General features: G+C 38.8%; 1 protein-coding gene across 14 annotated transcripts in view; it reads left to right on the top strand.

The window, feature by feature from the left end:
• The window catches only part of LOC110836502 (Cyclic nucleotide-gated ion channel-like), a 232,959-nt gene that overhangs the window by 148,767 nt on the left and 68,649 nt on the right, over positions 1 to 15,543 (top strand). For all 14 annotated transcript variants that reach the window (XR_002545321.2, XR_002545320.2, XM_022077758.2 and 11 more), the window contains one exon: positions 14,854 to 15,284. Coding sequence is in view for 12 of the 14 variants with exons in the window: in XM_022077758.2 (XP_021933450.2) it covers positions 14,854 to 15,284 (431 nt within the window). In the remaining 2 variants the exon portion in view is untranslated. The remainder of the gene's footprint in view (positions 1 to 14,853; positions 15,285 to 15,543) is intronic.

Genomic DNA, 15,543 nt, shown 5'->3' with positions numbered 1-15,543 from the left:
TCACGGGATAAGTCACGCGCACGAAGCAGCGACATACCCGGATGTTTGATCGAGATTTCTTCCACGTGCCATTATAGCAGTTTCTGTCATACCCAGACGCTGTACTGTTGTTGTGATTACACCATCTGGCAGATCGGATGAAGGGTAGGATGCAAGAACAAGGATGCGAGCTGGAGCAAAATCTGCTACCTACACAGCCTGTTAATTTACTTACTTGTGGCGATAAGAGAAAGATCAAAACAGATCGGCTGTGTTGTTACTGGGCGCAATATATCTGCGATCCTAAGAGGAGGTACAGTACAAGAAACGGGATTTCAGTAATATGACAAATTCGTATATGAATGACACTGAAAAAATAAGATGTCATATTGACTGTGTATGATTTCCCTATATATATCGCAAAACTGCTTCGGTTTCACTGTACTTGTAATCATTTTAAGAGCTGACAATAAATAATTAACTCATTGGACAGCGTAGGTCTGTTGCACAGTACAACGTTTATTAGAAAAATTCCTGCAACAAACGTTTGGTTCTCTTAGTGGCAATGCAACCGGGTTTGAATCTGATAATGCTAATTCTGTGTCCCATATAATGACTGTAGTGGTCACAGAGTGCCACATTCATCAAAGACCAAGCTATCACAATGAACCATTTCTATTTATTGACAGCACACTGACACTTTGCCCTGGATTGATTGGTACAGAAGAACTACATTTACAAACAATGTGCGGACCCAGCTCCATCCAGAGAGAATGTAGAGTTTTGGTGTCTGTCACGTCCAATGCGATTATTAAATAACTCTTTTTTCTCTTTCTTTATTGGGGTTGTAAAATAATTCTTGCGCAGTTTACTATGTTTTTAGAAGAGTTGTTATAATTTTATTTATATATTTTAGTTGTTTCTTTTTCTATGTTATACGCTACTGACGAATACAAGAAGTCACATTTATTTCTTTAGTAAGCGAGGAATTAAATAATTGCATGAATTACTTCTGCAACTTTCACGAATCATTATTAGTTTTAGGGGAATTTAACACGCTTGTCTAGCGATGAGATGAATATCGCCTTAGAATTTTGTTATCAGTCTATTAAACTTGTTTGTGTTTCTGAATGTTTGCTCTTACAGTATCAACATATCTTGGTGTAAATTGCTATAAAGAGCAGTTTTTGTTAAGAAAACAGCTCAGCAAGGAAAGTGTGTGAGCACGTGCTTGTATAAAAGACTTACTGGAAAAAAATTTCTGACACACTTTTCGAAAAAAAATTTCGTCTTTTGTTAGCACTCCTTTGTGTCCGTGTAATACAACAGCCACTGACGTATGCCTGGAGCAGGATTTGAACCCAGTTTTGCTCGTAGGTTAGCCCACTGGATTCGTGTGTAGATGACCACAGGACTGAATTTTTCTCGCGTCATAAATGTTTGTTTCGTGGAAAAATAAACAGATCGAGTCTTGGAGTTGTTGATGTTATTGTTATTATTATTATTATTATTATCATTATCCTAATTATCATCATCATCATTACCGCCTAGAATAACTTAGGCAAAGTAGCTTACAGATCAAGTATTCGCAACTATGAAATATTTGTAATTGTTGACTTACAAACAGTGTGGAGACAGTACGCACGTCTCAAACGCCAATATACTTATAGGAGACTCCAAGGCGCAACATCCTAAAATGCTGTCATCTTAAACGTTGGACAAAATTTCATGAAAATCTGTCTTTTGTTTCAAGCGTTGATAGAGGTAACATACACCATTGTGATCTCATACATTTATTTAAGTTATTTAAACACGAAATGGGGTAATGGAAGCGACGTAAAAAAGAAATCGGTCTCTGCGATGTTGTACGGGTGGGTTGAGAAGCTGCGGAAAGGATTAGGAACTACCTGCGCCGCCATGTTGGCATCAGTGTCCCCAGCCTCCTGCCCCGTTGTTGCCAAGGTGACCAGACTGCGCGGCAGCGGACCACTGGAGCTGCTACAGAGACATCCTCTTCACCCCCCGAACCACCAAACATACCAATATATTTCTTATTTCTTTATAACTCTCGTTTGGAGGTCCTCAGCGTTGAACTTACATATTCGAGGCGTCTTATAGACGTGAATTTGGAACTTTAATTTTTCACGTTGAATTCTATTTGTTCTGATTCTTAAACACAGATAATCGGTTCGAGAATAGACCCATACCACTGCCCTCACAATTCTTATTTATTCTAAAGAGTATTAATATACCGATAACGGACTACAGATCGCAAACAGCGCATTTGGAATCTCTGTGTAGACCAAACTTATGCACTCCTTTCTGCGTTATATACTTAAGGCACATCGTTTAGGATGAAACCATAATTTAAACTCTCGTTTAAGACTTTCTAGAGTGTCTCTTTCCTTATACCGAGTCTTCATGATGCTCGTCACGTAGAAACCTCTTCATTTCAGAGACTCAACTTTGTGGTGGATTCCGAGAGATGGTACGGAGACTGCACGAATCTTTCAGCAGCGAGACACCAATTTCCAGGCAATGTCCTGTTCACACATCCCTCCAGGCCTGTATTTATATCTATACTGCGTCTGTATGGCACAGGAAGCTGGAAATCTTCGATGGTAAAATGTAAAAGTCCGTTGCTGGCGAAGATCATGAAATAATACCAGAAGTTGAGTTCATTGTCCATGTTCGATATCGCTTTATATCCTTTGATTGTTCTATTCTGGAATTATATGTGTACTGTCATCTGGGTAAAATCATTTTTCTGAGGTTCGTACAAATTTCATAATTTTAGTTTTGATTTAACCCCCCCCCCCCCCCCCCCCCCACTTGTCGCTGTCTTAACTTCTTTACCAAGTAAGTCTTTTCATCGATGCAGAGAATATTGGCAGAAAATGTGGAATGGGAACGTGAAATTGAGTAAGTCGAAGAAAGAAACGAAGAATGACAATTCGAATTAGGGGAGAGAAATTAACGGGAAAAAATTGCTCCACTTAACTCCCTTTGACACAATTACAGCGTAAGTGTGTGAAGGAAGATCGGAGGAGACAGAATAATGCTCCCGCGCCATGTAATCTTTGTCTGTCCCCATTAGTCTTTCTTTGCTGCAGGCGACAAATGAAACTTGCGTCCTGCAGGGGAAGTGTTAGTGGGCCTGTCATCACCACGGTACGGAGCGCCCTCATGTTGCAAGTATTGGAAACGGCCTCTTGATATTTTCTGTAGCATTGGATGAAGGCATTGAATAAGCATTTACAGACAGACGAAGAAAGTGGTCCTTTAGCTTGAGGGTTGGACGGGAGCTGACACCTCGTCACATGCTACGTAACGGAACATGGGTCCACCAAGGGGCACTTTGAACGCTCACGAAATTTCGGGCTCCATATATGGCGGGGAATCTCTTCGTCATCTGCATGACAACAAGTTTCTCAAAATTAATGGTGATATATATTATTCTTTGCTTAAAAAATAAAGTTTCTTTGAGTAATGAGATTAATTTTATGTAGACAACTGACCTGCGCAGTGTTTGGAATGCCAGAAAAGTGTTAGGACTTCAATGTAATACTGGAATCGTGGGTTCGAATCACATTTGATACATGGATGTACACCCGCCTCTTTTCTCTGTCTTACTGTTATGTGTACGTAATTAGCCGATTCCCCATGTAAGGGGTCCTATCAGTTGTGTAAAATTATTCATATCTTGTGTCTTCAAATTCCCACTGCGGCGTGTATGAAGACGACACTCTTCTTGCACGTTTCGCCGTGTAGTCTGGTAGTTTACCGACGTTTCAGGGTAGTAAGCTCTTTGGAACGTTGGTAAACTTCTGTCAGGCTACATGGTACATTATCACAGAAGACGATAATGTTTTGATTTATACTTCAAGAAGTCAGTTCTAAATCTGGACAACACATTGGGCCGAGTTCATTAGATTCGAAGAAGAAGAGTCTATTTCAAAAGCAATATTTAACAGTGAGGTTAAGGTACACCGGACTTGTATTCGTGAAAAAGCAGTAGTAGAGGAACATCTGTAATTCGTATTCAGTTCCGTATGAAGCAACATATTATATCTACGCGAGTTTCCGTCTCTAGGGATATATGTGCAGAGGTTGGCAAGCTGCGATAGTGACATTTGGGGATAACCCTAACCTTTCTTACTGTGAACACTGTTTGAACTGCATCATCAAAGGAACTCTCACTGTGAAGGCCAGTGTCTGATCAATGGCACTGGTGCTATCAGCAGACAGGAAAGTCTGACGCTACATATTTTGCATTCCACAGGGATACATGACGACGTGAATACACATTTGCTTCGAGTTTCGGATAAATATACTGATTCCTTCTTCAGGACTGACTAACAACTTCAGTAAATTCAAGGCTTAATTTACGTCGGCTCTGAAGACGGGGGCAATCTCTTCCTCTGAAACGTTGGCATTTGCATTCTAGGCCTTAAAATATAGCACTACATCTTCTCCACACGTGCTTTCTAGGTTATAACTCGCAAACTCCTAGAGCTACATACTAAGAAACTGGCCGTTTTAAGAGGTCCATTAACTAATGAAGGCTTTTGTGAATCACTTTTTTACACCTAAACAATTTATTAAGACATCTCAAGAAATGTTGACACAAGAAGAACGTTTTTATTCGAGAAAGACAATTACTTTGTCTACTAAAATTATCGCTTGCGTAAAATAACTGTACCCGAGGACCCAATATAACTGAAGCCATAATTGAAACAAAGGGAGCTAATTTTTTGCCTTCTCTCATGTCATAAACGTATTTGACAGTGACGTGTACAATTGTCACATTGATATATTTGGAGAGGAGGTGTTTTATTTGGATGTGTTGAGACTCATTTATCAAAGGATTGCCTCGCTTTTGTCACGTCATGTATTTATGGTTCAGTGTGGACGGTGAGTAAAGCTGGAAAGGGTTGACATAAAAATTTATTTTCGCACTGACGCATCTTCCTTGTAATAAAAGGCGTTGATCAAAACCCGCCTGATGTATTTCCAGGAATATACCTTAGTTATCCTGTCACTTTCTGTTTAAGTTATAAACGTCTGTGTGATTTATATTTCAGTATTAAGTGATCTTACCGTGATGTTGTGTAGAACACATTCTCAGTGGGCCTTTTAGCTGTCGTACGTAGAGACTGCATAAGATAGATAATGCTGGATCCTGGCTTCGCTTTATTGGTGATATTCTTTGTGCAGACTACCCATTGACACGAACAGACGCCAATCTGTAAAATGGCTAATGTAAGTTGTATGTTTTTATTGTACGTTTAAAGCTGTTCTACCTGTGCAATTATGTTTGATATTGTTAACTGCTGTTAGAATCTTGAGTCTTCTGAGTTGTAGCGCCGTGTTTTATGTTTCAGAGTTAGAAACAAAACCAATGTTTCATTTTGAACTGTCTCAGTTTATGAAACTTGAAAACACCAGAATATTTTCTCATATTTATTACAATTACAAAAATATGTATAAACATGTGATGCGAGATATTAACCTTGTGTGTATATATATATTTTTGTGACGTCGTACATGATTATGCTTCTGATGATTAAACCTTGAAGTACCAGTGACCTACCACGTCTCTTCTCACGCACTCCGCCAACTTCCTGATACGCCCTTCTGTGCGCACTGCAGTATTACAAGCTGTGACCCCAATAAAGGTCTCGTCATTGCTATTACGGAAAGCGATAAGAGCTTTTTACGTAGATTCAGCAACAGCTTTGAAATAGCAAAGTTAAAGATTTACTCCAGCTTCCACTTCAGAGTTCTCAAAGCAAAGAGGAATAAGTAGGAAAGAAGATTTGCAAAAAAGTCGAATTTCTGTCTACAAGAAGTTTTCTCTACTTTCTAGTATGAATGAAATTTTTGATACAGTCTGATGTAATGGAATAGACGGTGTATAATCTACGGTAGAACATGTGAGTTTTATAAATGCAATGTTTACAACAGTTTTATATATTTGCTTATGTCTTCTCTGGCATCAGCAAATAAAAACTTCATTGAAAATAATAAATTTAATTTGATACTTGATTCTGTAGAAAATAAATGTGCGTGGCATCATGACAATCTGAATCGATTTTCGAGTTACTTGGGATTTGAGGTTCTCTAGAGCAGTGGTTTCAACCTGGGGTACGCGTACCCCCGGGGGTACGTGAAATTTTAAAAAAAAATATTATTTTATGATAAACACTGAAAAATCAGTAATGGAATTTATTTAATTTATTTTAGATGTAGATTATATACTATGTATAACTTGAATTATACACCAACAACTTTGGGGGCACAGAATTGAAGAGAAATTATATCTGGGGGTACGCGAACAAAAAAGTTTGAATACCACTGATCTAGAGAATACGCCATTTTCCAATCTCCAGCAAGTTGACTAATTTTGTTTGTTGAAGACGACTGCCTTCTGGGATGTTGTGACGTAGAAATTGATTCATCTCATTAACACTGTGCTGCTAGTCTAGTAACCTTGTTCTGTGGCGAACAATGGTATTTCTTTTGTAAGATTTGTACCTCGGTTCTTGTTTGCTTGCATAACTAATTAGTGTGATATAAGCTAAGAGAATGCACTTTAGGAAATCAGCGTAGTAGTAGGTTAGATTAAATATACGTGCGGATGTGGAGCTCTGATTTCTTCATTAGTATACACTGTATTTCCATTATACTTATTTCTGTAATCCGATTCAGAGAACACTGAGCGCCTGCAAATACACGTTTAGACTATTAGCTACACAGTCATGTCGGAGAAGTTGCTGGACACTCAAGGCGACAGAACGTGTACCGACAACCCGACAAAATCTGCTGTCTTCTGGAATGTTGCGACATATAATCTTGCAGAAATTGACCGAAGTTTCAGAGGTGTTAATGGGTGAGTCCTGTTCATCGCAATTATGATGGAGGCAGTAAGCACCTCTGAAATGTTGGTAATTTTCTACGATACCACAAGGTGCAATATCTCAGAAGACAGCCATCTTCTATATTCTGCTGTCCTTCACATCTGAGGCTGCCTGCTCCTTCTGAAACTTACGGACGTATCGTAGAGTCAGTTGATGTTACATTTAGATGTGATATAATTGTTTATATTTAATAATAACTGTAGAGTTTAATAATTTACCTGGTTCTACATATGAAGCAATAATACTGACTAAATATTACAAATAAAAACATTTGCCGTACGTGCGTGTAAAATCTTAGTTTGAAATTTGAAAGTTCATTGAAAAATTCCCAATATTTTTTGTTTGTTTGTGTTCATGTAACGACGAATACTTAATTGATAAACGTGGTCCAAAATGGAGTGACTGTGTCGCTTAGATGAAGGCAATTTGTCGGTTATTTATTTAGCTCTGCGACAGCCTTGTCGCACTTGAAAGCAGCAAACTTATGCAGATCCTTTTTAACAATACTAAATTTACCATTACGACTTTCGGAAGCTGATATGTCTATTGTTGACGACTCTAGCGACGTAAGACTATGGAAACATCACACTGAATACTCTGTTTGTTTTTCCTGCATATCAGTAACGGTTTTAGTAAGAAGTAGCGTATAGTAAGTGATGGATTCTGCATGTTTATGTCGTGAACGTTTTGGAGGTAGATATGATGAAGTGTTTCTTATAGACTTGACACATTTCGGTTTAGTTTAACATAAATTGATAATTGTAGTTGGGCAATACTAACTAAAATAACAGCTTTGATGCAGACTGCACCACCAGTCTCATCAAATACGTATAGGATATGTAATATTCTGAAGGATGGGCGTGGCTTCCCATGTACATCGTCTGCATTTTATCAAATTAAAATAAAGAACGTAATGATTTGAGTTACGAGCACACAGTCGTGCCCCTTTTTTTAATTATTTCTGTTGTATTATGTTTGTGAATGTTCTGGTACCGATGTAATTTCAGTTATTGTTTTATGTAAACAAAAACTTATTGATTCTTTCTTCTGTTTGTATGAATACGCCTACTTTATAATCCGTGCTTTGAGTGGAATTAACTGTTTACTGGTGACAGTTTTAACACAGCGGACGAATTTATACTATCTAACGAATTTATCCTATCGATGAGGTGTATTTTGTTAGTTCAGTGTTTAATACATGTATCTGAATGACTAAATAGCTACAATAATATAAAACTCATTATAAAACACTTGGTCAACATTTTACGTTTTAAGAGCCTGCATTGAACGACGTTGGTGCTAATGTAGCCTACTTTTTAGATTCGCACCATCGCCATGTTGACATTATTTAAAACAGACTAGTGTTGGCATAGCATGGCTTCTAGTATTCTCTTCATAGAGACTATAGAAATGTATGATATTTATTATTTTAAGATTATGACGGACGAAGGGCTATGTCTCTTGCCCCATAACCGCGATTATTTGAAAGGAATGAAGTTGTATTACTTTATTCCATAATCAGACGATGTTAAAATATATGTTCGAAATGTTTTAATAGGAGTCAGTGCTCTTGCAGAAGCTCTTAGTGATAAAGAAGTTTATTCGAGACTTAATTTTTGGAACTGCGTGAATTTTAGTCCGTGAATGCAGCACAGAACTTAGAGCGAATAAAGGTTTAAAGCGGATGAAGTTTCAGAAATTCTTTGCTTCCCTGGGAGAAGACTTAAACGCGTTTTTTTTCGAAACGTCTACAGTTTTCAGTCCAACGCAGCAACGTTCTTATCTTCCTATAGGTCTTTTAAGCTTTGCACGTAGCCCCCGTCTAAGCACGAACGTTCACAACATCAAATCTGAAAAGTACATAAAAGTCCAGTTCAGTTTTTGCCCTCCATTTACTGAAGTCTGCCAGATGAACCGAAGAAATTCTCCAGAGGTTAATCTAAACGTGTACATTACTTACAATATTTTTCTGCCGTTTTATATTTTAAATTAGATTCATTAAAATGAATCTTGTATTCTCATGCTGACAAGCTGTATCTGGATACAAGATTCAATGAAAACAGCTGTATTGTAAGACTGTGTTTATAAGCTCGTAACTTTATATTCCTTCTACCCCTGATATAACACTGGCTTTATTGAAAGTCTTTGTTTTGTTTCTTCAGCATCTCGTTTCTCCGCACACGTTTACCTTTCTTATTTTAGTCTTCTTTTATGTCCCAGTGAAGTGTAAACCGACGTAATCTTGCATTCCTCTGTAGCACCGAAGACGAATCTGTCACGTTCTGACTCGGATGACATTCCTTGTTTCCGACGTATGCACATTTTATATTTGCGAAAAAGTATATTCTGAACTTGAGACAGTTAAAGAAACCCGTATCAGCAGAGAATTCACCTAATTCAGAGTTATATTATCAGTATTTCTGTTAATGTTTAACCATAATAATTTATTTGCTGTAATAATTACTTTATTGTAAGTTATTTATTTACTGGGTTAATTAATTTATTGATGTTAGTTCATAAGCTTCCTACAAGAAACTGTTACATCTGAGCTACGTTTCAGGATTGCCCCCGTCAAACGTCTGCAAACTTCTACCGCGTTACACGTAGCAAAACCCCAGATTCCCAGCAGTGAGAACCTGAAACGTTACGAAATAGAGATCAGTCCGTCTTGTCTTCTTATTCTTCCTCGTGGGAAGTTCAAATCGTCCGCTAATTTTTGGACATTTTGTAATTTTAGTTAAATTTTTTTATCTTCCAGTCCTTACTAGATAATGCAATTATAATTAATGCATTTTACACTTGTTTATTAACCGGAGAACACGAGAGATTTTGGCAACTAAATTATGTTATAGACCTACTCTGCCGTTAATAAATTTTGATTATAAAAGTTTCTTTTGGGTGATAATAGTTTGTCTTTTAAATACTGTTTTAAGCTTTAAGTTTCGTATAATATAGAGGTCTGTTCAACCCTTTGTATCCCAGTGGTAAATATATTCCCCACCTGATTCAATAATTATTAACTCTGAATTGTGTGTTTACGTATATCGTGTGATTCTCGCTGTAAACAGAGATTTTTACTTAAACTTTTTCTTTGCAATGGTGAAGTGTTTTCTTTGCGGTACGGTGAGGTTATGTTTGCTGTAATATACAATGTAGAGAAATGTTTAGGACACAGCTGTATTTATAAATCCACTTTCTGCCAATAGATGATGACCTCTTGAGGTCGAAACGCGTTTGGAACTAGTGTCATTTATAGTGTTAACAGTTTGTTAGTTTGCTTATTTTTATATTGTGCCATGTAAGGTCACAATATCGGCAGTTGATGCAGCGTCGCAGGTAAATAGCGTTCTCTATTCTAAACCCAAGACAGTGGCTTCAGATATCCCCTCTATACATACTGGATATTAAATGTGCACTTGTGTCATTGTGCTGACGAGTAAATGAAGTGCCTGACTGTGTTTTCAAATCCATTATTCTTGTTGATTGACGACCGTAATGGTGTGAAGGGGACATAGACAGTAAAAGCTTTCCGAATTACACTTCTCCTTTCCTTCTTGTCATGCAGCCCCAGTCTTGTTAGTGATCCGCCCTGCTTATGTTAGCAACACTTCTAACCGGTCTGGTTTCCCAAAAATTGCGTGACTGGATCAGAATGTAGGGGAACTGTATCTAGATTTTACGTCGGCGCTCTCACTTAGCAAAAGGTGTTGTATGTATATATGCAGATGGGGCGGGCGAAGAACTGCTGGCTCCCTGATGACAGGAATCAACTTTCAGTTAGAAGTTCAATGTTGAAGGGCTCCTTTGTATGGCTTCTGCTACTTTCAGGCATCCGTACGTCTCGCAGACTACGAGAGTTTTTCGAGAGGGAGGGTACCGCCCCCAGACCTGGGCCTGTTAGGCACCCTGGTCAGGGCCTCCCTGAATTTCGTAGTGAAACGTTTTCAATCAATCTGTTACTCTTCGGGCCACACTGTGTTACAAGTACTGCTCGTCCCTACAGTGTATCGACGTTCAATCTACCGTACCAACGTCGAGGTCCAAAACTTTGTGTCGAAAGTTCACATATTTGCGAACGATGGTAAGTAATTAAAATTTCACTCACGAGGAAATTAAAACAGGTTTAATATGGATAATACGTATTACAATGTGATTAAGAGCATTCACCTTTTCATCTGTTGTCTAATACACAAACGTGAAAATATATAAAACTGACGTTGTACCTGTTGTTTTCTCTGGGTATGAAATTTGGTCTTTCACGTTAACGGAAGAATACAGATTGAACAGGATATGTAGGAGAAAATTCTGATCTATGAGGGATAAAGTGACGGGAGGTTGGACAAAATTGCTTAATGGGGAACTCCATCATTTGTAGGCCTACTCTTCGTAAAACATTATTGGGATCTAATCCAAGATGAAATGGGTGGTTCATGTAGCGCGCATAGTGGAGACAAAAATTACGCACAAAATTTGGTTGGAAATTCTGGACAGACAAGGCCACATCCAAGACCTGGGAGTAAATTAGGAGGATAATATTAGAATATATTTTAAATAAATGGGGTTTCTTTTTGCCACCGAGAATTTTAAGGAGATAGTGAATTAAAAAAAGTAATTCCTTCAAACCCTTTGTACACATGTTGTAAACCATACCGACAAAGTTCCTAACAAACACCAGTTTCTGTTCCACACGATGAATGCGAGTGAGGAGGATTAATTTGTTTTTAATTTATTGCACAGTTTGAGACATCGATCGTATGCTGCAGTCTGTATCAGGCGATCCGCCTGGCGAGTTAGTCACTTGGTGTGAGCCTATTATCTATCACATGTCTAATGCTACTGTAATAACAGAGGGCGTGGAGTAGGTTAGAACATAATACCCCCTGTTTCCATGTACATTAATGATGAACTCGTGTATGTATCAGTCAGTACACTTGCAGTGAATTCACCGTCATTCAGAGACCTCAGAACTCTGCGTTTTGTCTCTGAGAACAAGATCCAGAAGGTGTATTTTCTGGACGGTCAGTGAATCCCGATCATGCACGTTGGAAACTTCCATACGCAGACAGACAGACATACTTGAACGAACCCACACGGTGTTCTTCGCTCACGCTAGAGTGTCGTACAATATGTAATTTATCTTCATACTCTCGGCGCCTTATTACGAGTTAAGAGGCAGGATTTAAGAATGAAATACAACGGAATGGAAATTTTGACCTTTCACATTGCAATATTGAATTTTTAGAGATGAAATTAAAACACGACAAGTTCTATCTGTGTGGTAGAATTTTTTACGTTTATTGTCCTTTTGCTTTTAACGTGGATAGAAATTTTGCGTGTTTCTATCACTCCCACGTAAACCTACTTCAGTACTGGGACTTTTGAAAATGATAAATAGTTCTATCTCTAATTCTATGAAACAGAGCCCTCCTTGGTAAAATAATGGTCGTTTGCCAAGAAATTTCAGCCTTTTGTGGAAATAGATTGTTCATTGCCGTGCTCTGAAGAGTCACGCTCTAATATTCTGTTTCTATAAGATCCAGTTTCTGTCCCGGATTTAAATAGTTTCTTTCCTTTAGGATTCCACACTGAATTTCCATATTCGGTTCTCTTCTGCCCCACGCGTGCTACATGCTCGTTTGCATTCCCCTCCTTGTTTTGTTTTCTCTTATAATATTCGGCGAAGATCACAAATTATTATTTCCCTCAGCATCATAGTTATTAATTCTGGTACTTCGTTCCTCTTAGGTAAAAATATCGCCAAAACCCTGTTCTGAAACACCCACAATATATGTTCTTCCCTCACATTGGGAGGCACAACATAATACTACTATAAATATTACATTATTTCCGAGATAATGATTACGGAACACGAATTAATTAATACAAAAATGATTTTAATGTAATTTAATCTGTGATCGAAGTTTCGAAGCAAGAATAATATGGTTAGAGAAAGGATTTCTTTTATAACCACAATTTATAGCTATGCAGTTAGTCCATTGTTTTCATGAACCTCTTTCTACAAAATCGTACTAAAGCATAGTACTTTACAGATTGATATCAGCAGATTCAATGCCGCAGATGAGCGGAAACTCTGCAGGAGACGTTCTTAATATCAAACCTACATATCCACTGCATCACACACCAGCGATCACAAGAGTAACAAGATACACAAAGCGTTGTTATGGAAGCACGCGAAAAGTGATTTATGATACGATCCAAGTGTTTTAAGTAATTCAGTTACGGTGTTCTGAGGATTCTGTTTTATTTAAGGGCACATAACAGATACAATGGTCGCATAGCCGAAAGAGAGTTACTTTTATTAGTGCCGGTAATACGAATCTCTGTTATGCAGGTTTATACGAATCCCGGATCATATGTTTCTGTTCTTGTTTTCCATTTCGATAACAATTTTACTCCAACTTAGATCAACTCGTATATAGTTATCTCACGTAGCAAGATAAAAGGGAAAGTAAAATCCTCTTTTCACTGGCACATTACCCCGACAAGTTGTAAATCGATACACGCTTTAAAATTCGGCTAGAAATATTATTTGACGTGTAAGTGATGTTTGTGTGAGAGAAGTGTGAAAGGAAAAAGTTTGAAAGACCTGAAGCTCAGAAAATTCTATTCCTGACTCCACTTTAAGGTCTGTTTTTAAAAGGGCGTGTATGCTTTAAACCCTAGAATAATATACGTCTGCAAAACTTTGGCTTTCGGGGGTAAGACGCGTCGTTTCAGCAAACATGGCAGTAGCCATCTTCAGGGCGAATATATTGATTGAGTGTTTTCCAAAAATGCAGAATGCGGTCAGTGTGATAGGACGGATCTTATTGGCGGAGGGATAAATTGATCTGCTGCCCGTCCGTCTGTACGCATGTAACAACTCCAGAACGGTTGAAAATATGCTAATGAAATTTGATATTGAGAGGTTATACAAAAGTTTTTCAATTTTTCCAGTTTTGATCAGAATTACACAGCAATAACGGGCACTTCACACGAAGACTTTCTTGCGTTTCTGAACCCCAATGTAAGACGATGGGGTATCCGTCGGCCAGCCACAAAAGTCAAGGATAAAATTCTGGTAAACGCTCCGTAATTGTTACGTTATAAGTAGGCCTCAGTTTCCATACTTGTCATTTAGTTCTATAACAGTAGTTTAATGTTTATCTCAATATCGTCAGTGCGTTACTTCGTGGCCCAGAATCCAGTAGCAAGAATCCATGATTTTACGTCCAACAGAGTTGTGTGGCGGGTGGCAGTAACGCCCCTGAGATGGCGAAACTCTCGTCGCCTTCGTTTGTTTACACGTTGTAACTGCTGTGATTCCATTGAGGAAGGACAGTTGTGCAAATATTTACCATTCTCTTCACTTCAACAACGTTTCTTTGTTTCTGTGTAACGAAAGGCCCTGTCACTCAAATTCTGACGTTTACATTTTTAACTTTCGGTCATAAATGTGGCATTTCTTTCTTCTTGCTTCAGAAAGTCGGAAAGGGAGAAATTAATAAAGCGTGTTCATCTGAGATGAACGTAGATGTGAGACAGGAGACGGCGAGTATAAAGATCATACGGCACAACATCCAGGAAAACTACCAGATTTTTTCTTTATTTCTTGCTGCAGAATTTATGATGATAAACTATAACGTTCTAAAAACATGTTATAATATTTTAGTGTGATTGAATTTATTTCGTTGTTTGTACAGCACTTAATGATTACAGAAACAGGGCACAAAATCATTCGAGGAATATGAACATTCCAGTCTGCAGCCCGTAATTTGAACTGCCACACCCTGAACACGACGCAGACCTCTGCATCTAAGCTGCAATTTTACTTTTGACGCCATAGTTTTTGAAATAACCTGTTAGTTTGATACGTCTTGAATAAATTGAAACGTAATGACTGGCAACTAGTTCAGTGTACAGGAGACTTATCTGGCTGTCTTCTTGTGTGCAGGTGGAAGAAGTGGAAGGGTCTTCTTCGGCTCACCACCACCTCCACCATTCCCCGGAAAGTGGGGGCGGGGGCGGCGGTCCTGCCTCCTCGTCATCTTCGTCCTCTCCGCTACCGCCGTCAGCTCTGCGACGCCATCGCCCCATGATGGTGGACAGCACGGGGATCGGACCTGGGCCGTCATCAGGGCCCCCTGGGCAGACGTCTTCATCCACTGCAGGAGATGACACCACGGCGAGCGGCGTTGCAGGCGGAACAATGTCGGAAGGGAGTGCCAGTGAGTCTTCGCCGCGGCAGTCCGGGGTCCAGTCCCTCGTAACCTCAAGGGAGGAAGACGGTGAGGAGGATGGACAAGGTGGGGAAGCCGAAGATGCGTCAGGAACTGGAAGCAAGAGGGACAGTATCGCCTCGTCCGACAAGAGCCCTGGACAAAGGTACTGTTTGGATTACCTCAGAGACTTTTAAGTTTAAAGCTACTGAACTTGAAGCACTCTCCACCCCCAACCTTTATTTTTAATTGCTAAATAGATTTTATAGTAGATGTATTATTGTTCTTGTGTGGAGTAATAAGATTATGTTTCTCGTACATTGAACGATATTATTACCCTATGTGTCTGTCAGATATATGCTTACACATAAACTTCAACTGATATTCAAAAGGGAATTCGCGCCACCGCGCAGAAAGATACCTGC

The sequence above is a fragment of the Zootermopsis nevadensis genome, unplaced genomic scaffold, assembly GCF_977971745.1.
Source record: "Zootermopsis nevadensis isolate Lab colony 2312 unplaced genomic scaffold, Znev_1.0 Znev_ptg000027l, whole genome shotgun sequence".
Classification (NCBI taxonomy): Eukaryota; Metazoa; Arthropoda; class Insecta; order Blattodea; family Termopsidae; genus Zootermopsis; species Zootermopsis nevadensis.
Note: the sequence above shows the minus strand (reverse complement) of the source record. Positions and strands in the feature narration are given on the sequence as shown.